General features: G+C 42.5%; 1 protein-coding gene across 2 annotated transcripts; it reads left to right on the top strand.

The window, feature by feature from the left end:
- Positions 1–710: 710 nt before the first annotated feature.
- On the top strand, positions 711–13811 carry pdcd6ip (programmed cell death 6 interacting protein). Of its 2 annotated transcripts, none has more exons than XM_029443324.1 (18): positions 711–916; positions 3598–3652; positions 3744–3813; positions 4504–4631; positions 4869–5022; positions 5894–5994; positions 6852–6968; positions 7116–7338; positions 8010–8133; positions 8847–9024; positions 9768–9879; positions 10022–10191; positions 10650–10898; positions 11287–11421; positions 11574–11668; positions 11865–11982; positions 12100–12299; positions 12703–13811. In XM_029443324.1, the coding sequence occupies exons 1-18, from the start codon at positions 711–713 to the stop codon at positions 12896–12898; spliced, it is 2631 nt and encodes an 876-aa protein (XP_029299184.1). In that variant the 3' UTR covers positions 12899–13811. The 2 variants fall into 2 exon arrangements, with proteins under 2 accessions (XP_029299184.1, XP_029299183.1); XM_029443323.1 differs by having other exon boundaries at positions 6837–6968.
- The last annotated feature ends 9013 nt before the right edge of the window (positions 13812–22824 follow it).

Raw genomic sequence — 22824 nt, 5'->3', positions numbered from 1 at the left:
ACCTTTTTTTAAATTACAAATAAAATACTTGTTTCCATACTATTAATCCCCTACCTTCAAGTCATTATTTAGTAGAAACATTGGACCTTCCAGATGTATTTATACTACAGCCAATTACACAACCCATTATCTACACATAGGGGATCTCCATTTAAGGTATGTCTGTTAGATGTGTCCATTTAAGGGTGGTAAATACTTTTTTAAAAATACAAAAGTTGTATGGTTATATTTAGTTTATATTTATTAATTTTAGTAGTTAAATTTATATTTACGGCCTCTAAATGAGAATGTGCTTATATGGTGCATATTGCTAAATTATTTGTGTTCAATCACATACCCTCGCAGCAAACCAGGGCCATATAATATTCTGGTATAGGAATAATGTGCAGATTACACAAATATGGAGAGGAACAGGGGCCCCATAAAATAATTATTTCCAGTTTGCCCCTTAGTTAGTTAATCCGGCCATAGTGTCCAGTCGTGGAAATACAAGACTGTGGCTGTGGGAAGATAAATCTCATTTGCTTTCATTGAGTCTATTTCTCATTAAACCGATACTGATTCTGCGCGGGGCACCTCTCTGTTTCCCATGACGTAATTTGACGTTCCCTGTCAGAATCCAGGAAGTGGGTTGCTCGCTGTTGTTTGTGTTCGTTAGTCGCTAATCGTCTCTGTTTTTCTGATTTAATATACCGCTTTTCCGGGCCGAAATGGCGACGTTTATTTCAGTCCCGTTAAAAAAGTCCTCTGAGGTGGATCTGGTGAAACCGCTGACAAAATTTGTAACAGCCACATACCCAGCAGGCGAGGAACAGGGGGAGTATATCCGCGCCGTGGAGGAGTTGAACAAGCTCCGCAGGAACGCGCTGGGAAGGCCGCTGGACAAACATGAGAGCTCCCTAGAGATCCTGCTCAGGTAAAGTCCTGCTTTGTATCACACCTGAACTAGTTACCATTATTATTAACTCTCAGAGCAACCTGCTCACCTGTCGCGGTGACTTAGCCAAGTCATTGCCGCACCCAGATGTGTTAGCTTTTAGTTGCTAAGCTGGGAGCTAAAGTTGGTCAAGCTAATACGCTAGGAGGCATTTCTCACCCTAATAACTGACTCATGTGATTTTCATGCCAAGTTTCCTTGAGAGGCTAACTCAGACTTGGCTTGTTTAGTTCGTTTACTGAACTGTCAGATACTTATAAGAATTAAATTAGCCATGTTAGCCGAGCTAGTTATGATCTTTAGCTTTGGCTTATTCATCGAAGTGACTCCAAGTAAACTCTACATGGTTTACCTTAGAATTAGCTTCAACGTTCAACTTTATTGTCCCCAAGGTGAAACACAGAACACACAGAGACTTGCAAATCAAACTTAAATAGCTTAAAATAGAAATATATATATATATATATATATATATATATATATATATATATATATATATATATATATATATAAAAAAACATGCTAAAACCCACCACACGAGCTCAAATAAAATGGTCAGTGACAATTTAAATGTGGACGACAATCAGGCGTCCACATTTCCTTCATCTTCACCTGCCAACTTTTATACTGATCATCATCAGCTAGCTGGTCCTGTTTCTGAATTCAGTGTTATGGCATTAACAGAGGTCACATCTTCTAACAAGTACTCATGAATATAGTGTAAGATCACCAGCCCACAAACCCATGAACATATTTTAGTTTATCTTATTTGAAAGTTCTTTCAATTAATATATGTACATGGATGTAATAACAATGTACATGCACAGTTATAAAGAACATCAAAGATAACCCAAGAAAGTCACATGACTTATTTCCATTGTTGTAGATATGGTCACATGGGCTGTGTATCTACTCAGCACCAGTGAGAGAGACACAGCCGCCAGCTCTCCTGTCACGTTCAGGCACACATAAATTGAGGCCTTCAGTTCACTGGTAGCCACATGATCTGACATCAAGGGTGCTGGGGAAGAGAAGAACAGCTTTTCGTATCAGCACACCGAGATTGATATGATAAAAGCGTAACAGCTGTGTGTGGACGACACTCGGAAGCAAGAAAGCGCATGGAGAAATGAGCTACAGGGAAGGCCTGCTCTGGCTGTAAAATACAGACATACATACACATAGTGTAAAGAGCAAAAGAGTGTCACAGTGGAAACCACTTTGCATAAAGGAAATATGACAGAATTAGGATAAGTTCCTCTGTGTCCCATGCTCTATTTACCCTCCCTGGCTGTTGTTGACTGCCTACTTGCTCTCATTCAATTACAGACTTTAATATATTAATGACTGAGCACTAATGCAGAAGGCCACAGAGGTCTTGACTGAGTAAATCTACTCCTTATCCTTTACATCAAGTATGAAAACCATATAATTGTTGTGTGACCAAAACTGAGTTCCTAGGTGACATATAGATGCAGACTTTGCCTTCTCTCGTTTCAGTCTTTGTTCTCGATGACTCATGAGTTATTGAATGCACAGGGGTTTTTTTTTAGCCGCAGTGCAAATTGGAACTGTATAGCAAGTGCCAAGATTAAGCTCTTTAGATATTAAACATGAGCTCAAGGTGCTGAGTGTTAAGAGGTGGAGTGCTGCTAAACTGGAGTAATGCAGGTCATTCACTTACCTCTAACACAAGAGGTTGTTTGAATTCATCTGACGTTGTAATGCTTTCCTGGGAGGCACTACCTGTGACATTAAGAATTAGTGGTCGACGTGTCATGACTGTTGACCAGCTTCAGTTTCAGCCACTTTATGTTTGAGATGCACTGACCCACTACGCCAGATTGGTTTCGGCCCCAGTTTGAATTGTCATTGGAATCTCTGAACTCGTGTTACTCATAAGAGAAATGATCCTAATACAGATTCTAAATATGAGGAAAAGAGAGAACTGGTGTCAGATCTATTGACGTATATTAACCTGACTTGAGGTATCAACATTAGTTTTGGGAAACAAATTGTTGAGATGGCACGATATAGGGTCGTGATTTAAAAACTCTCACAATAAGTTGGTCGTGGTAAATGTCCATAATGATGTTTACTAAAAAAAAAAACATCTTATATCTGTGATGCAATAAAAAATCTCCATCTAACCGTGCTCATCGCTGACTGCTAGCATTGCCACTCCTTGGCTCTCTGCATATGTCCTCTGTCAGCCATGTGCCAGGTAGCCAGGGCGACTGGCCCTATCCTTTTCAACAGCTATTGTGTCACCATGGTAACCATTGTTTGTGTCCAGGCTGTTTGTTTTTGTCTTGTCTTTGGTTAACCAGTAGGTACACCTCATCTTAGCTTTCCTCTGTCCTTGTGTATCTGAATGGGAAACACAAGGATAACTGTGTGTGTGTGTGTGTTTCCTGGCTCATTGTCGAGTGCTTCTTAATTGTCAGAGCTACCTCATATCTGCAGTTATGTCATAATGATCACAACCCTTTAACATAGTTTCTCTATTAGTTACTGTGCATTGTTTCTTACTTTCATTTCTTTGAACTAAAGTTGAATTTCCGATGACATTTTATTAAAAAACAATTACAGCAGGTATGTTTGTCTTTAGATGCACAAGTAAACTTTGTTTTAATCCTACCATTTCTTTCTCTCTCCAGATACTATGACCAACTTTGTTCTGTCGAGCCCAAGTTTCCCTTCTCTGAAAACCAGGTAACTGATTGGACAGCAGCACACATGTGGGTTAGACTTAGTTCCACAAACAGAAGAACTTTGAACTCAAAGTGTCTCTCTGTTTCCACAGCTCTGCCTAATCTTCACATGGAAGGATGCCTTTGATAAAGGATCGCTGTTCAGTGGCTCAGTCAAGCTCGGTAAGTGCAACCTCAAATGCATTTGTGTCTCTCACACACACACCCAGTGAGAAACAAAGCTTTCTCACACTAAATAGGTAAACAAAATGTTTTTTTTGTGCAGAAACAGTCTTGACAAGATGCCTAATACGGTGCCTTGTTTGAAGAAAGATTTGCCACTGAAGTATTTGTGTAATAAAGAGACATGACAAGTATGAGTGTGTTGCAACATGAGTGTGTGTGTGTCAGGGTCAGAGCTGCAAACAGATGACAACAGCAATAAATAAATGGAAAGTGAGAATAAGAAATATTCTTAAGACTGCTCTTTGTTCACATTTAATCTGCTCACGCTGATTCACTGTTAAATCTTTGGTCCTCTGTGGTGAATTGTTGGAACTCAGGACAGTGGGATGTTATCCAGTGTACTCTAGGCGAGACAAATGGAGAATGAAGCAGTAGAGAGGTTGAAGAAAATGCCAACCCCACGCAAAAAGGAAAGTCAATGTCTGACACAGTATCGAAGGGAAGAAAGATGGATGTCGCTTCCCCCCCTCTGTCATCACTTTCTAGCTGGGGAAAGAAACTAAATGTCACAGATTCAGTGGAAAGTGGCCAGTGTGCTATGAATTGCGTATTATTCTGTAGTTGTCCCTGGAAAAAAACCAGAATGCCTTTTTAAGATTGAAGGAGACAAATCATTTCTTATTGCAGCTTTGGCGAGTTTGGGCTACGAGAAGACGTGCGTGTTGTTCAACGCAGCAGCGCTGGCCAGTCAGATCGCCTCAGAGCAGAACCTGGACAACGATGAGGGACTGAAGACTGCAGCCAAATACTATCAGGTGGGCATACTGACACAGCAACATGTGCTGCTTGTTATATTGATGTGTCAGCAAATATTCCCATTCATATATATTCACGGGAATTCAATCAATTGAATATTACTGAGATGAAAGCTCCTCTGGAGAAAAAGATAGTCCACAGTTGTGACCTGGGCATGAGCACGCGAGAGATGTGCGAGCGACAATCATGGTACAGTCTTGGCATCTGTTTCTCTCTTTATCTGTCTCACTGTCCAGCTGGCCAGCGGAGCGTTTGGCCACATCAAGGACACGGTGCTGTCAGCGTTGAACAGGGAGCCCACCATGGACATCTCCCCCGAGACTGTGGGCACCCTGAGCCTCATCATGCTGGCCCAGGCCCAGGAGGTGTTCTTCCTCAAAGCCACCTCAGGTACCAAAGGACGGACACCTCAAGGGTCCAAACACACACACACATAGTCCACACCTTTTTGTTTTTGTCCGTAGTTTTAAAAGCTCATCATATACATGGACCAGTGCTTCATCTTTTGCTCGGTAATGTGTCTAACAAGTTGATGGACAGTATCACAAATCTGCCAGTCACCCAGATATAAAGGAAGCAAAGCAATTGTACTTTGAACTAGAAGGGCACTCAGAGAGCGCAGACGCAGGAAAAACTCATTTGTGTATCCACCCAGTAATTCGCTCCAAAATGTAATGGGTTCTTCCTTGGCCCATGATGCACCCTTCCAATAAGTTTCATGGAAATCAGGCCAGTAGTTTTTCCAGTAATCCTGCTGACAAATGAACCAAACCGAAAACAAATTCCTCTTTGGCGGAGGATAGAATAGCATAATACAATTATACAGCAATCGTACACACTTTTTGCCTTTTTTTTTTGTTGATTAATTTATCGCGTTGTCAGTTGGCTGTTTTGATCCAGGCTGCTCACAGCCTCTGTCCTAGTTCTGTCTGCAGAGTTGCTCATTAGAGTTTTTAAGGTTACATCATAACATAAGCTCCCAATTAAAAAAAAGAATTTGACCTGTTTCCTGCTGAGGGAGTGAGTTTTTGTAGTAATTTAGGTTTAATACTTTCATCAGGGCAATGTAGACACATTGTTGTGAAAATAAATAAATAAATAAGTCCGCTCTGAAAACCACTCGGAGAAACTAACTGAATTTATGACAAAGTCAGCAATCAGTTAGCAAACCGCAGATGTTCTGATCAGCTTGTGATTTGTGGTTTTCTGAAGTGTATTTCAGTTGACATGTGCTCTTACAAGTGGCTTGTTCACCCAATAGACAAGATGAAAGATGCTGTCATCGCAAAGCTGGCCAATCAGGCAGCAGATTTCTACGGCGACGCCTTCAAGCAGTGCCAGTACAAAGACAACCTTCCCAAGGTATGTGTAAGGACACGCATACAGCGACACACTAACCTAAGCACGGCTCAGTCAGAGAGTTTCAGAGAGCATACACATAGATGCTGTATGGTTTGGCGTTTGTTTTCTTTCTGGTTTGTGTGTATTGTTTTGTATGTGTGTATTTCTGGAAAATATACTCGGAGAGCGGTACTCAGGTTGTGGGACTGTCCAAATTGCAACTTCTCTCTGTTCTCATTGGTCCATTTCCATCCTGTTTTCATTCTGATTGCTTGGTTACTACTAAGCTGCAGTTTGACTTGTTTCTTATCGTCTAATCAGCTCATGTACTTCGTTCTGTCTAACACTGTGACTGAAACACTCACACACAAAAACACACACTACAGATTTATTATTAATTATATCAAAGTTAAGTGAAGAGCAGGAAATAAGTAACTTGCACCAGTAACCAACTTGCACCAACTATGCCAGCAACTCCAGATTCTCACACACACACACACACACACACACACACACACACACACACACACACACACACACCTATGGCTATGGGACGTTTGATGAAGGTGTAGCAGCTTTTGCTAAAAGATTAAACACTCATGGCCTGTTCTGTTTTTCTCCCTCGTTGTCTTCCTTTCTTTCTGCATCCCCTCGTGGTGGTGGTGGTATTGGTTGTGTGTGTGTGCGCGCTTATGTTGTGTTTGCACACATTTTGACTGCTTGTGCCTGTTTGTGATTGGCTTTCGTGATGCCATTTGTGATTTGACCTCGCTGTCTGCCATTCTGTGGTTTGCCTTGCCATCGTGCGTGTATATTTGTTTGCGTGCCTGCGTGTTGCTCTGTGGTTGCCTCTCCCTGGTCAGTATTTTTATTTTCAGGAAGTGCTGCCGGTGCTGGCGGCCAAGCACTGCATCATGCAAGCCAACGCTGAGCTGCACCAGAGCATCCTGGCCAAGCAGAAGAAGCGCTTTGGAGAAGAAATCGCTCGCCTGCAGGTACGCAGCTTTTTACATAGATCCATATCTCTTATGTAACTTTCAAAAGCTGGACATGTATGCTTTGGAGTTCAACATCTATAAAACTTATTCATAAAGCAAATGTGTTCCTCCATCTTCTCTCCTCTGGTCTGCTCATCCCTCCAGCACGCAGCAGAGTTGGTGAAGACGGTGGCGTCTCGTTACGACGAATATGTGAGCGTTAAGGACCTGACTGAAAAAATCAACCGAGCCCTCACCGCAGCCAAGAAAGACAATGACTTTATCTATCACGACCGCGTGCCTGAGGTCAAGGATCTGGAACACATTGGCAAGGCAGCGCTGGTCAAAGCCACCGCCATCACACCTCCACTCAGCCAGAAATTCACAGGCAAGATGCACAGACACTCAACACAGCTCCAACATTTTGGGAAATCCACACATTCAGTTACTTGTTGAAGTTAGGGACCTTTAGGGACGCCACGGGGAGGAAATGTTCCCACTAGTCAACAAACTAATGACACACAATGTTGCCGATTACACCAGACATTTTTAGAAGATAAGATATTCGTCAATGACACTCACTATCTATAGAGCACTTACTTTGTTCCTTAACGTTGGAGAGCTGTGTCTGGACTCCGGTTGAGCATTTGCTGCGAGGCTCATTATTGTCTGGAGTGGCTGCGATCAGCTCCGGCGGGTGTGTGTGTGTGTGTGTGTGTGTGTGTGTGTGTGTGTGTGTGTGTGTGTGTGTGTGTGTGTGTGTGTGTGTGTGTGTGTGTGTGTGTGTGTGTGTGTGTGTGTGTGTGTGTGTGTGTGTGTGTGTGTGTGTGTGTGTGTGTGTGTGTGTGTGTGTGTGTGTGTGTGTGTGTGTGTGTGTGTAGATTAGAGATGTTGCCTCCAGAGGCTGCCACTTTCATTATACAAAGTTTCTACCAAATTCTAAAAACACGACCCCAAACTTATTGTATAGGGACTGGATCACTCCAGATGGGATCTGAACCGCAGCACTCTCCGTCTTGGTTTTTTAATTAGTTGTTTATGTTCTTCTCATCACTTCAGACTTGTTTGAGAAGATGGTCCCCATGGCGGTGCAGCAGTCCATGAGCATTTACAACCAGAGGAAGGCTGAGACTGTTAACAGACTGGTGGGAACGATGAGGGAGGCCACCAATCTGTGCAACGGGTACGCTGTCCTGTGTCTGACCGTATGGTGCTGTGCACGTCAGTCAGACTATGCCGGTGAAATTGTCAATGTCCATGAGCGCTTGTGTCTCCATGCATGGATGTATTTATTAGAAATGTATAATGTAATGGTGTACAAATGACCATTGAAATCTCGATAAAGGTTTTTAGTGTAGTGTCCTTACTTAATAGCAGTCAAGTACTTGCATCACTATGTTTGAAGCTGGGGTAGGCAGTTTATTTTTGGCGTCAGTGGGCAAAGATTCCATAATAACCATTCAGCATATTGTAATTCAAGATCAACATCATCCTTAGATGTCAATGCTGATAGCAGCAATTATAACGCTCTTTCTGAAATGACCTGTGATTGGCCAAAGTCTCCTGTCATGTGGTACATTACATTACAGGTCATTTAGCGGATGCTCTCATCCAGAGCGACTTACAGTGACCTCACTACAGGGACAGTCTCCCTGGAGCAACTCAGGCTTAAGTACCTTGCTCAGGGGCACAATGGTGGCAGCCCTGGTATTGAACTCACAACCACCTGGTGTTGTATTTGGAAGCCGTATGCTGAAAGGTTATTATGGAATTGGACTCAAAAATAAACTGCCAAGCTTTGATAGTTTGGATATTTTGTCCAAAGAGTAAGAAGAGTGCACACGTTGATGTTTGGCGACTATGATAACTGACATAGGCTTTGTAACTGTCCATCAGTGTGTTGGCATCCCTAAACCTGCCAGCTGCTCTGGAGGACCTTTCAGGAGATTCTATCCCACAATCCATTGCTGAGAAGGCCCGAGCCGTCGTGCAGCTGGGAGGACTGCAGAGCATCGAGCAGCTAATCAGAGATCTACCTGAGCTTCTGACGCGCAACAGAGAGATCCTGGACGAGGTCAGACACACATTGAATTATGCATATGCTACTGCACTTCTTGAATCCCATAACCGGGCATCTAACTGCAATGTAACAACAAACGTATTTAAAAAAGTAAAGCGGGCACTTTTAGAGGTACAGCCTTTGGAACAGCTTGTTTGTCATATGGCTTTGCTTTCTTGACAAAGAAACATACGAATGTAATGCCGTTTAGCAGCTTTTCTACCACCAGAAGAACACATGAATGCAAAAAAACTCATAATCGTTCCTGATGGCAGAAATCCCAGATCAGGATCATCACTGAAATCTAATCCACTGATCTGTGGGCCAAGGACTGTCTGTCCACCAGCTTCAGCCAACCCATTTTTATTTCAGACATCTTGCTGACAAACAAATAAACAGACGGGAGTAAAAATATAAAACAAAAACGGCTTCCAAATTTGTTGGCAGAGTTGAAAGGTCCATACCAAAATGTCCTAATTTCCCCCCAAAAGTAGCGTGTTGTGTTGTAAAGAGACAGAGAGACGGAATAGAAAATGTCAATGAAAAAAAACAGAAAGCCAAAAAGCAGACTTTGTTATAATAAATAAGGTCAACAATTTTGAAAATCAAATAATTTATCAAATTATATATGTTATATATCTGTTATTGTTGCCCACAAACGAGAAATTAATAATAAAGGTGTAATCATCAGAAGATCTACTGTGTGTGTTGTTCAGGCACTCAATATAGTTTGTGTGTGTGTGTTGTGTCGTCCTCAGGCTCTGAAGATGCTGGACAATGAAGAGGCGACAGACAACGAGCTGAGAAGCAAGTTCAACCAGCGCTGGAACAGAACCCCCTCTGGAGACCTCTACAAGCCCCTTCGTGCAGGTAAACATGCACACGCATACACACACTCCAAACATGTCCTTCTTGTGTCCTTTTTGAACTGCTTTTTCATTCATGAAGTTTGTCTCCATGTCTTCCACTATTGAAAATGCTCCCTGTGTCACATCTACCCCCCCCCCCCCAGAGGGAGGTAATTTCCGCAACATCTTGGACAAGGCTGTACAGGCGGACCAGGTGGTTAGGGACCGCTACAACGCCCACTGTGACATGATCACCCTGCTGTGTAAACCAGAGAACGAGCTCAATGCTGCCATCCCCTCCGCCAACCCAACCAAGACACTGCAGGGCAGCGAGGTCTGATATTTTGTTTGTATGGCCAGATCATGTAAAAACGTTATTGTTATGGTTAGTTTTTGAGCTCAGGGTGTGTGTGTCAACTCAAGGTATTTTGTGCGCCACGTAAACATAGACTCCTGCTGTACTGAAACCCCCGGTGGACATTGTTTTGCTTTATGGCCCTGTCCCTCCTCCCCACAGTAGCTCCATTTTTCATTTTATTTGCCGACTTTGCATTTTGTGTCACTGGGGAGCTTAAATAGCTAAGCAAGCAGAACTGGGAAAGTGCAAGGAAGAAGTGCATGTCTCTCCACAGTTGCACTGTATTCATGCTAAGGTGGAACAACAACAGTGTATTGCAGTCATCATAAGGGATTAATGTAGGATAGAGCACTGAACGTGATTATGAGGTCACGGTGTATACAACTCTACTGCTCTCTTCATTCACTGTGTCCATCTTCTCCATTTTTACTCAGGTAGTGAACGTGCTGCGCTCCCAGCTCGCTCAGCTGGACGAGATGAAGAAGGAGAGGGAGACCGTGGAGGGAGAGATCAAGGCTGTGACCTTTGACATGTCTACCAACTTCCTGACGGCGCTCGCCCAGGACGGGGCCATCAGCGAGGAGCAGCTGTCACTCTCCCAGCTCGACCAGTTGTACGGCGCCTACAACCAGAGGGTACAGACCACGCTCCGCACACAGGAAGAGCTGCTGGGACAAGTTCAGGTATACAAACACACACACACACACACACACAGTTTGGGTTGGTTGTTGTTGTGATTTAGCTGCAAGGTGACCCATAAAAAGTTAGTTTGTTAATGTGTCATGTTTCAGCCGTTTACCAGCCTAAAGAGCTAATAATGAACGTCTTGTGAAGTAGGCCAAACAAAAAGTGAATTTCCTTATTGGAATCAATGAAGCATTACCTTTTTATCAAACAAGTAGATCACACAGGTGCAGACACTGTCCAAGTAGTGAGTTAAACCCAGATTGCCCTCTCAATGGCGAAGTGCCACCGTGTGTGAAGAAGTAATTTATAGCTACTGTGCATAAATGTTCTTGTGTTCTGAGAAGTGTCAGCGGTTAATCTTTTCAACCTGTGATCTCCTTCCAGACGTCCCACCAGGAGTTCAGCAGTCTGAAACAGTCCAACACGGAGGCCAACCAGAGGGAGGAGGTCCTGAAGAAGCTGGCTTCAGCCCATGACAGCTACGTTGAGATCAGCAACAACCTGCGCGAAGGCACAAAGGTACTCACTCAGCACAACGCACCGGCACTACTGTACTGCAGTAATGCATATCGTGTCTGAAACTTTCTTCTTTTATTAGTTTTTTTGTGAATTCAAGGTGGTTTGCAAGCTAGGTGATTTATTTGTGTCCCCTTCTGTTCCTCCCTCCTCAGTTCTACAACGACTTGACAGAAATCCTGCTTAAGTTCCAGAACAAATGCAGCGACATCGTTTTCGCTCGCAAAACAGAGCGGGATGAACTACTTAAGTATGTACTTTTCAGTTTTTTGTCCATTTGAGTGGTTTGTGTGACATATGAGCTGTCCAATGGTGTAAAGGTAGGCCAATTCTAGCACTAGTTGTAAGGTCTGTTGCAGTAGAAGAATGCATGCTGGTACATGCATGAAGATGAAGGAAACATTGCAGCACAGTCACTTTTTGTGATGCCTGAATTCTTGTTTCAGGGACCTGCAACAGAGCATCGCACGAGAGCCCAGTGCTCCAAACTTCAACGTTCCTGCCTATCAGGTCAACCCGGCGGGCTCCGCTGGTGGCCCAACCCCTGCACCGAGGACCGTCTTTGTAAGCAGCCACTCAAACAAGCAAACCAACAAACACAAATGTTCAATACCATTACTGCAGATGTGAGGCTGATGGTTAGATATTGATCTGTCTGTCTTCTTTCTCTCTACCTGCTAGGCCCAGCAGCCGCAGCAAGCCCAGCAGCAGCCCCAGGCAAAGCCCTTGCCCCCAGCCAGGCCTCCTCCACCAAGCTTCACACCTCAGGCTGCCTCCCCCATTCCCACCAATGCACCCGCCACTGGCCCTCCCAACAGCAACCCACCACCTGTGGCCCCACCATCCCAGGCCCAGGGACCACCTTACCCCAGCTATCCAGGGTGAGTTTCCCATTTACAACGTCCAGATTTCTGTGTCAAGGATTACAGAAAGTTATAAAGGTGGAAATGCATATTACACTTACTCTATCATTCAAGCAAATACTTGTAGTACTACATTTGTTTCAGCTGGGCATGTGTTGGCTTATATATTATTTAGTTTGCTAATTGCTCAAAGTAGGCTAATAACAATTCTATATGAAAGGGCTTTTATTTACAAGTTTGGAAAATAAAAAAAACGTTACAAATAGAAATTGTCCAAACTTGCATTAAATAGTTGTCGATCTTTTTATCTTACTGTTGTTAAGGAAAAGCAAATAAGCATATTTCATAAAGCTATTAACACTTTTTAAATGTGGATAATATGACTCTCACGTCTGTTTTCTCTGTTGTGGTGTCCATGCAGATACTTCCAGATGCCTATGGGCTATCCCTACGCTTACGGCCAGTACAACATGCCCAACATGCCCAACATGCCGTACATGCCCTACCAGCAGGCTCCAGGACAGGGAGGTTACCCTGCAGCTCCTCCCGCTGGACAGCCCTACCCTGGCTACCCCCAGCAACCCCCTCAGCAGCATCCCTACTACCCTCAGCAATAACGACCCTCTCCATCCCCTCGTCCCTCTTCTCACCAGTTAACACCAAATAAAAAATACCCCCAGCAATAACAATTCATCTCTCTTAGCTCCCTCCTTTCTCATCTTTTGTTTTCTTTCACTAACAGCAGCTATAGAAACTCAAGTGAGGGGCGACCTCAGAGCTGCTTTGCACTTACTTTACCTCTTATTCTCCTTGTCCTCTCACACTCACTTTTTCTACCCTAGCTCATGTTTTCTGGGTTCTTTTCTTTTCTTTAACTTAATTTCAACTTTCATCAATACACTTAACCCCCTCTTTTGCCTGTAAGGTTATTTTTTACGTACTCATTTTCTAATGGTTTTGTTAATTGTTTATTTTAACCTAACCCTAAATGTTTTCCATTGATAACTGACTGTTTGTCTGGGCTGGACTGCTGTAAAACACTCGTGGAGGCGCACAGAATCCTTCGTTTTCTGGTTAGGGTCTATGTGTTGGGTGGGCGGATGGGTGGTCATTGCTTGTCATGCCATTGATGGGAGGGCACAGCGACATCCTCACCCCCCCACCCACTCAATCCACCCCTAGTGCTTCTATATCAACTATATTCCTATTTTTGTAATGAATACTGATTCCTCGCTGATGTATAAACCTATAAAAAGGAATGACCTGTAGGTTTTCTAATGTAGATGATGACTGTTGAGAGTTCTGCTCTTTTTCTTTGGCTCTTTTCTCTTCTCACCCAGGGAATGTTGGTATATTTCTGTGTTACAATCAGACGCTATACAAGTGGGAGAAATGGCTCTATTATATAAATATATGTATAAATAAGACTCTGTATGTGGTTAACCGAGACACTCTGTGTGCTGCACTCTCATGCTCTTTGTGTTTATTTTTATTCCTCAGCTCTAATGTGATTAAAAACATCAACTGCCAGCCAGAATTTGTCTGTCTCTACATGTTGAATGTCTTAATTGTGTATGTTTTTTATTAAACTGTGGAGATTTGAAAAGCAGCCAGAAGAGGGCAGTCCTGCAGCAGCAGCAGCTGAGCAGCAGTTCACCAATTGTATCTCCTTTCAGCCAATCGGGGAATGAGTTGTGCCATCCGACTAATCTGATGCCTTTTGACCTCCCGAGCATTCGGGGCAGATCCCATTTAGATGACATGCAAATTACGTTCCAGTGAGGTTATGATCTCATCCAATCATATTTCCCTGCAGGTGATTTCTCCACAGACAGATTTCATCCCCAGATATTTATTCAGTGTCAGGAGACGCTAATGATTTCACATATTTCCTGTGTGTGTGTGTGGTGCATGGAGGCAGATGGCAGCGCAGTGTGATGTCTGGAAGGATGCATGGAGATGTTGGCAGAGAGCTGCTGGTCCCCTGCCTGCATCCATCACTCCACTTCTCTCTCTCCATTTCCCCCTCTCTTCTCTTTGTCTAAACTGTCTTCTCAAGTTCCTATCTGCTCGACTCTTTAAAAAACAAAAACACCATATTTCACTTCACTTTCCCCCAGCGTTCTCCCATCCTTTGTTTTCCTTCATATCAGACTCTCTTCATCATATGTTCCTTTGCTTCTAAGTCTTTTTGGTATACCACCTGGCTTTTTATATCCTCAGCTGCTCTCTCCTCCATTTATTTTCCCTCTCCCCTCGCTCGTCTGTTTTTGCTTACCATTCGTCTGTCCTTGCTGTCCAAGCCACAAATTGTTGGCAATGAGTTGTCTTCACTGGTCAGTATCTCTTGGCTCATAAACGTCTCATAACATCACGTCAGTCTCCAGTATGTATGTGTGTGTTTGAGAGTGAAACTCACGAGGAAGGATACACACTTTTAATCAGATCTAACAGCTCGCATCTCCTACTGGAAGTGACACAACACATACACACAGCCATGTTCCCCTCTCTCATCTATACAGCATGCCGTTGCTGCCAAAGCCAATTGTAGCTCTGGGTGTGTTTATCAAAGGTGTCTGTGCGTCTCAGGCGCTTAATTTTAACAAGACGTTCTCCACCAGAGGAGTGTCATTTTTTAATTGGTCTGAAACAGAATAAAGGCAGCGAACAGAGCACTGCGGTGACAGGTATTAATTACCTTCTGCCTAATGGCTCCCAAACTCAGCACTCAGCCATATTGGTGCTCACACTATTCTTACTCCCCCACTCTTTCCTCCATCGCTTTCCTGTCCTCCTTACCATGTGTTTGTCCGCAATAGGGCTGAATCAAGGGTTTTTCTTCGCTATGATGTTGATAATTAGAAGCATATTCTCTAATATAAGGATTCCAAACTAGGGACTACTTCTGCATTTGCCAGGAGGTAGGCTATGTGTTAAAATTGAGTAGCTCACTTATTTAAACATATTAGTTCTTATTAAAACATATATACAGTAGCCTACCACATATTGAGTAAACTGTCTAGAGGTCTAAACTCTTATCTAAAAGTAAGGATGAAAAGTTTAAATAATTAGATAATAGTATCGGTTAAAACATTCAGATATTTATTTAAAAGTAACAGATAGTTGGAATAGTTAGGTAAAAGTGACGGATAAACGGTTTGATTAATCGGCTAAAAACAACAAACAGTTGGAATAGTTGGTTTAAAATAACGGATAAAGGTGGGAATAGTTAGGTAAAAGTCAACTGAAATGAAACATTAGGTGGTGGTCATTAAGCCGAGCTGATCGGCCGACAAAAGGGTTGTGAATCAGTGTCAGTAAATTGTGCAGATGATCTGGATGTAATCCTACATTTCCTCTTCCGTTCATAAAGTGCATGGTGAATAAATGTAAGAATCTTAAAAAAAAAAAAGAAGTAAGAATGCCAGTGCTGAAATCTTTTATGGTGTTAATTTGATCAGTCAAGTAGCTTAAGTTGCCAGTATCAGTTCCATGTGCGTTGGCTGACAATTTTGCCTCAACGAAACAGCTCACTGGTCCTGTATGTTAGGGTTTTTTTTTGTTGTTGCATTTTTTCCATAGAAGCGAGATGCCTGAAATAGCTCTGATTGACAGGTATAGAGACTCAGTTACTATAACAACTACCTCCTGGCTCTCATGAGCACAGACTCTCTCTCTCTCTCTCTCTCTCTCTCTCTCTCTCTCTCTCTCTCTCTCTCTCTCTCTCTCTCCGCCCCCCCTCACCTCTTCTCTTTTCATTTTTCTTTACCAGCTCTCCTTTTTACCCCCATATCCCTCTCACCCCCTCACTATGCGCATGTGTGGGTGTGTAGAGGGAAGAGATTATGAAAAAGAACTCGACTGCAATATTCCTTCACATGGAGATGTTTGTGTTGCAAGATAGAGAGCCCTGGCACTAGCTATTGGATCTAACCTGTGTGGGTGAGGGTAGGCGAGAGTGGGAAGATGAAACATGCTTATACAACACGGGCAAATAAGCCTTTTAAATTCTTTTCGTGTTTCCTTTTTGGTGCATGTTCCTCTGTCAGGTTGAGCTGCTTTGCTTGTATAATCAAATCAGTCTACCGCGCTGTGTTCCCGCATGCGTGCGTTTCGTGTGTGGGTGTCTTTTGCATGCGTGTACGCACTTGTGTCAGCAAGCGACACAGTGAGGCCACCCGATATGATGAGTGAATTTCAAGCACGATAGAATCTAGTGGGAATGACACCGGAGAGCACAGAGCAGCAAAGAAAGTGTGTGAGTTTGTGTGTGTGTGTGCTGCTCGGAAGAAGACAGACGTCATTGCTGCCACCTGCTTTAGTGGGACAAAGGCCAGACACATACACACACACTTTCATATGCAGACAGCCAAGCGGAGGTCAAAGCAATCTCTTAACATAGCATTAATGATATGATTTACTTAACCTTCTTACGCTCAAACTATCTCAGGCCCTCCATCCCCTCCTGTTAAAGTGCATCACTCCTCTCCTCCCCCTTGCCCCTGCCTCTCCTTTCATCTCTCCATCTCTGAGCTATCACATGGGGCGAGAGGTCTGAGGGAAAACAAGCTGCCAGAGTTGGACATGCCATAACAATGCACCACCTGTCGTGTGTGTGTGTGTGTGTGTGTGTGTGTGTGTGTGTGTGTGTGTGTGTGCGTACCTGTGTGAGTATATGTGCATGCAGCTGTCTCAGAGTGTCTGTCATTAAGAGAAAGGAGGGAACATTTCCTAGTCTTACTGTGAATACAAAGGCACACAGACCATCCGTGTGTGTGTGTGTGTGTGTGTGTGTGTGTGTGTGTGTGTGTGTGTGTGTGTGTGTGTGTGTGTGTGTACACTCACCGCTGCAGCTTTCTCCAGAAGTTGCTCTGCCGCTTTATTGATTGGTTGTCTTGCTTTGTGGCAGGAAATGAGATGGCGGGTCTCAACACCTGTGTGACCCATGGATGTATAAAGAGATTTGTGACCCGAGCCGCCAAGAGCTCCTCTAATGATCTGAGCTCGGCTGCCTGGGTCTCGTGCTCCAACCGGCTCCTCACTTGGGCTCAAACCTGATCAATAGCAAGATACTCCTCCTGTGTGTGTGTGTTTCAGATCAACTAATGAGAGCACCTGTAGTGGTCTCTACTCCCTTCTGAGCCGTGCATCAGGTTGCGTGTCTAAGTGCTTTAATATTGATCTATTTGATGCTGCAAATTGACCAGTGCAACTCTAATCTGTACTTTTGATGTAAATTTGCTGATGCCGTCAGCTTGCTGGTAATTTGAGGGCATTTCTGCACCGTTCACACAGAGAGGGGCGATAATTCAGAATTAATTAGGCTACGATACACGGGGGAAGGCACAGCCCATAATAAGACATTTAAAACAGGATGGGATCTGGTATCCAAGTGCAGGGTATCCATAGAGACCGTTGCTATGGCGGAGAGAAATCTCACCTCATTAGGAACAAATATAAATAGCCCTGCGACTCAGCTTATGGTCATGATGCCCACGGCTGAGAGAACAGGCTCAGAGGCTTCCAGGTCAACGATACAGAATGAGAGTGAGGATGCGGAGAAAGAGGGATTGATAAAAGAAGGGAATGATTTAAGAGAATTAGAAGGAAGCAAGAAATGAAGGAGGTTTGAAAGGAGGGAGGGAAAAGATTGAGTTCCTAAGGATGGGAGAAACAGGAGGAGGAAGATGTGTGTGTGTGTGGGAAAGATAGACGAGAGAAAGATTCACTGTTGTCTGATGAAAAAATCTCCCAAATGTCAACCTGTTTGTTTTCATACTTGAACTAAAATTGGATAAGGGAGCATCATGTTTTTAGTAATAAATGGTGAAACTAAATTACATGCAGTGTGCTTTACAATGAAACAAAAAGAAAAGAAATAAAATCCAAGTGCAAAAGAAAGCACGCCTAAAATAGCATAATGAGAAGGTGTGAATGACTTGTGGAGATAACTCTGAATTATTATTTTTCTCCAAGAACTGAATTTTGCAGAACTGGCGTTTTCTTTTTCCCAGCGACAAACATAATGAGCGAGGAGAGGAAAGAGGAGAGGATGGCAGGAGTTGTGGGAGGAAAGATGGTAGTGGGGGCTGTGAGAGAGGTTGACAGCCAAGTGGAGAGGAGACGGAGAGGAGACAGATGGGAGCAAAGAGAAAACTCGAGACATCCAACACTGATTGCATCAACAGGTCTGAGCCCCTCCAGGTATGCTGCAGTGCACCACAGTATTATACCATTGTTGAGCATCCGGAGGTCCTGTATGGACTTTATCTGTCTCACAGCTTCATGCGTTTTACTTTCTCTTTCTCTTCCCTTGTAGCCAACTGTTTCTCTTTCAAGTGTACGTGTGCAAGTGAGGCAGCACCCTCAGATTATGTGTGTTTCTTTGACATTTAGTCATCAACTCTCAGTGACAGCTGAGGTGTCTGCGTAGTTACATAACACCAAGGAGGCTGTGTGTTTTCCTGGTTCCTGTTCAAACGTGCAATCTTATTATTCCTTACATCAGAAATCTCTTCTTTTTTTTTGTCAGTAGGCGTAATTATTGCACCACTCTGGAACATTACAGCAACTTCCAAGTCTCCACTTCCCTCGTGAATTGCATTTAAACTGCTGAAATTTAGACCTTTTAAATGTGAAATGATATTAAATCGTATATTGCAATCAGTCAGAGAGCCATTTGCAGTTTGAATGCCCTCCCATCAGTGGCCGCTATGTAGCCTTTGCAAAATTTTCAGGCAAACTGGTCAATTAAGGCAGAAAAAGCAGAGAGACTCTCTCCTCTCGATACAAATAAACCTTAAAAGCTTGTCGCGGCTTTCTGTTCTTCAAAGCTAAATGGTTTTCTCTCCCTTTGTTGTGAACAGTGTGTTTTCAACTAGGGAACAAAGGTGTCTGCGACTGAAAGATAAAAACTGCGACAACTGATGAAGATGGTATAGAGTTCAGACACACGTCTGTGTGGGCTGTCTAATTGAGGAGATTGTTTGATTCCTCTCCCTCTGCATTTCTCTCTCTGAAGACCTGTCAAACTCGCAATCAGCGAAAACAACATGCATAGAAAGGATTGGAGGAGCGGGAGGGAAAAAGAGTGGAGATGGAAAGACGGCGTTTAAGAAGAAAAGGAGGGAGTTTACACCCACCGCCTAAAGAGATGAGAAGAGAGGCAGAGGAGGGGAGAATGTGTGGAGGAAGCAGTGTGTGAGTGCCAGAGCTCATCAGCCTGTCAAACATCCGTTATAGACCACAAACCCACACAGCCATCACACTGCCGAGGTCTATCACTTAACAGGTGTACTTCTTTCACCTTCATACACATTTTCTTATACACTCTGTTACAGTATATATATACGTGTGTGTGTAGGTGGCCACATTTACACACATCGAGTTGTCCACAGAGCGCAAACCCGTCTTGGATGGTTTCAATGCATCCACAGTGAGTCACTCTCATTGATCAGAAAATAAAACCAGTCAGGAGGATTCTTCACACTGATGCTTCCTTCACCCCACTCCTGAGCTCCTTACTGTTTTAGCTCTGCGCTGGCACAATGTGAGTGCGCACTCTCAGCCCAACCCACGTTTGAACCCGTATTATTCCTCACTGTGCTCATAGTTTTGTAATTCTCACTGCTGACGCACTGCATCTAAATTCATCATCCACTTTTCCCTCGGTTACATCAGGGCTTTGTACGCTTTTTTGCCTCACCGAACCCCAGATATAGGTACAGTTTAGACTACAGGTGCCCAATCAAATGAGGTTATTTGTTTCTAATGTGGATGGGAAATGAAGCACCAAATGATACCTCTAATTAGGATAGTCAATACTCATGAAGTCAGTGAATTGAAACCTTCTCAATGGGTATCTTTTATATCCTAGACCCTACATTGCAATCTGTACTCCTAAAGTTTACTCCTTCTCTAGTCCCTACAGTGATTTCATTAACAATTTCAACAGCTTCAGATACATTTGCAAGCAAAACAGCAGTGACATCTGCCCGCATCCTACCAATGAGAACTGCAACGTCTGTGTTACTAATGTAAATGCTGTTGTGATGCAGAACTGTGACTCTGGGTAGATCTTACACTATTTTAAGCTGTAACCTTTTTCAGAGGATCTTTCATTCACTGTTTATCGTATAAAATGAGCTCCTGTGTGTATATTAACAATATTGATAGCATTCTGAAATCCATTAAATGTAAATTATGATTTTTCTTTTATTACTTTTGAATCATTTTAGAGTAATAGATTTTCTGACATAAGCATTAATGACGCTTTATCATAGGGTTTCAAATTTTCTTTCATACATAATATATACTCAAAGATATTTTACATAAAAATGTGATTAGATTAGATTTAACTTGTAGTCATTGCACACAGTAAGTACCAGTTCAACAAAATCCAGTTTTGCATCTAATAGAATCAGAGTCCAGTTTATTGCCACGTAGGTAAAGAAAGTAAAGAAATTGACTTTGGTGTTTTAGTGCATAACATAAACATATAAAGAGCAATTATAATAAAAAATCAGATCATTATTACTAAAATCAAGAAACGTAATTGTATAATAGAAGAAACCTACAAATAAAATGTGAAAAAATACAATTAAAATATGTACAATATATCTGAAATAAAAGGAAAGAGCTATGCACTTTTAAAAAGTAAATAACGGAATATACAAAATGTACAATTCAAATGAATGTAGCTATGATATGTCAGTAATGTAACCATACATATACAGTATGACTAGAAACCAATAAATAGTACATACAGCAGGTGTGTAAGATGTACGGTGTAGTTAAATACAGTCAGTAAAATATAAGCCGACTGTAGATAACGGGACGTGTAAATAAAAAAGGCAACGCTCAAGTGAAATGCACAGTTTCTTTACTAGCACTACATTTTCAAACTTCTATGTGTATTTATATATTATTATTATTATTATTATTATTATTATTATTATTATTATTATTATTATGGTTTGGACAGTGTGCAGCTTTTGAATTAGGAAGCCTCTACTCAGCAGGTTTACCTCATTTAAATAATGAAGCTGGAAGTCTGTTGCAAAACATCATAAAGACCATTATTCTTATCCTGAGCCATAGTTCACAAGAAAACAAAATCATAAAAATGATGTATTCTTAATTAGAATTAATGTAGCCTAAAAGAAAGGCTGTGCTGCTGCGTCTCACTGAAGTTAAGAAGCAAAGGAAGAGGTCTATTTGTCTGTTTCTTGTCTGTGGCTGTCTAGTCACCCGGCCACATGCTCCATCATAGTTTAAATATTCATAGCCGGCCCTCTGAATATTCATGAGGCCCCTATTAATATTTATGAGCTTCACTTGTTGAGGTGTCACTCGATCTCTTGTACACACATGCACACAGACATTTACACACACTGATGGAGATAGCTATGTCTACACGGGCAGATTTATGAGCAACGGTGTAAGTTACCTTAGAGCTGTGATGAAATAAAACGGTGTCCTTCTGTTAGCAATCAAACAACATCCATAAAACCAGTAACTATTTAGTAATAAAGTAGTACAGGAATAGTTTGACATTTTGGGAAATAGGCCTGTTTGCTTGTTTGCCGAGAGTTAGATGAGAAACATGTTTGTACGATATTAGAAGTTAGTGCCAGCAGCTGTTAGCGTAGCTTAGCCTGGATCGCCTAGAAGCACCTCTAAAGCTCACTAATGAACATATTATATATTATTTGTTTAATATGTACAAAAACCAAAGTGTAAAAGCAACAATTCACCACTTTACAAGAGGTTATGTGCGGGGGAACCATTAAACCTGGGCGGAGGTCATGCGTGTGACACGTCTGTCCACAGCTAATCTCACATACTACTGGCTCAAACTCTGATAGCCAGAGAAAGGTTTGGTAGGAGGAGAAGTGTTGAACAGGAGCATCTGTAGATTAATTCCATAACCAATAGGCATATTTTATGATCCACTAAAGTTAGGCACTATACGAGATGAATAAATCCCCATTTTTGTTATCTTCACTGCTTCTTGACTGTAAGGGAGCCTGGAGGGACAAATTAATAAGATTCAACTCTTCCTTGTTTGGCAGGGGAGAGGCAGACACACCTGGTGGAGCTCTGCACTCTCCTGAATGCACCTTTTTAGTCTTTAGATTGTTTCCCCCTGTTTCCATTGCTTATGCTAAGCTAAGCTAACCAGCTGCTGGCTACAGCTTCATATTTACCGCACAGACGTTAGAGATATCAATCTTCTCATCTAACGCTCGTCAAGACAGCAAATTAGCATATTTCCCCAAATGTCAAACTATCCCATACTATGGGGAATTGCCTTATAAGTGAATCATGAACTCACTATTAAGGTACACGGACACGTCTGCACAGCAATGTAACACTGTGACTGTGTAGTTTTAAAGGTAATGTGTTGATAGATACATATTTGCTATTACTGTATATGAACTTACTTTATGTGTGTACCAGAAGAGATATTGAGTTTACCCTTCACTGCCTCCCTGAGAAGAGGGCCACTCCAATCCCAGTTCCAGTAAGGTCTTTAAACAGA

The sequence above is a fragment of the Cottoperca gobio genome, chromosome 11 (assembly GCF_900634415.1).
Source record: "Cottoperca gobio chromosome 11, fCotGob3.1, whole genome shotgun sequence".
Taxonomy (NCBI): domain Eukaryota; kingdom Metazoa; phylum Chordata; class Actinopteri; order Perciformes; family Bovichtidae; genus Cottoperca; species Cottoperca gobio.
This window is presented reverse-complemented; position numbering and strand designations above follow the sequence as displayed.

What these genes read in the sequence shown, in the direction of transcription:
- pdcd6ip (XM_029443323.1), top strand. Translation starts at nt 711, where the DNA reads ATGGCGACGTTTATTTCAGTCCCGTTAAAAAAGTCCTCTGAGGTGGAT. An exon ending in AAGAAATCGCTCGCCTGCAG is followed by an intron (nt 6,969 to 7,115) that starts GTACGCAGCTTT and finishes TCATCCCTCCAG; the next exon opens with CACGCAGCAGAGTTGGTGAA. An exon ending in ACAGAGAGATCCTGGACGAG is followed by an intron (nt 9,025 to 9,767) that starts GTCAGACACACA and finishes TGTCGTCCTCAG; the next exon opens with GCTCTGAAGATGCTGGACAA.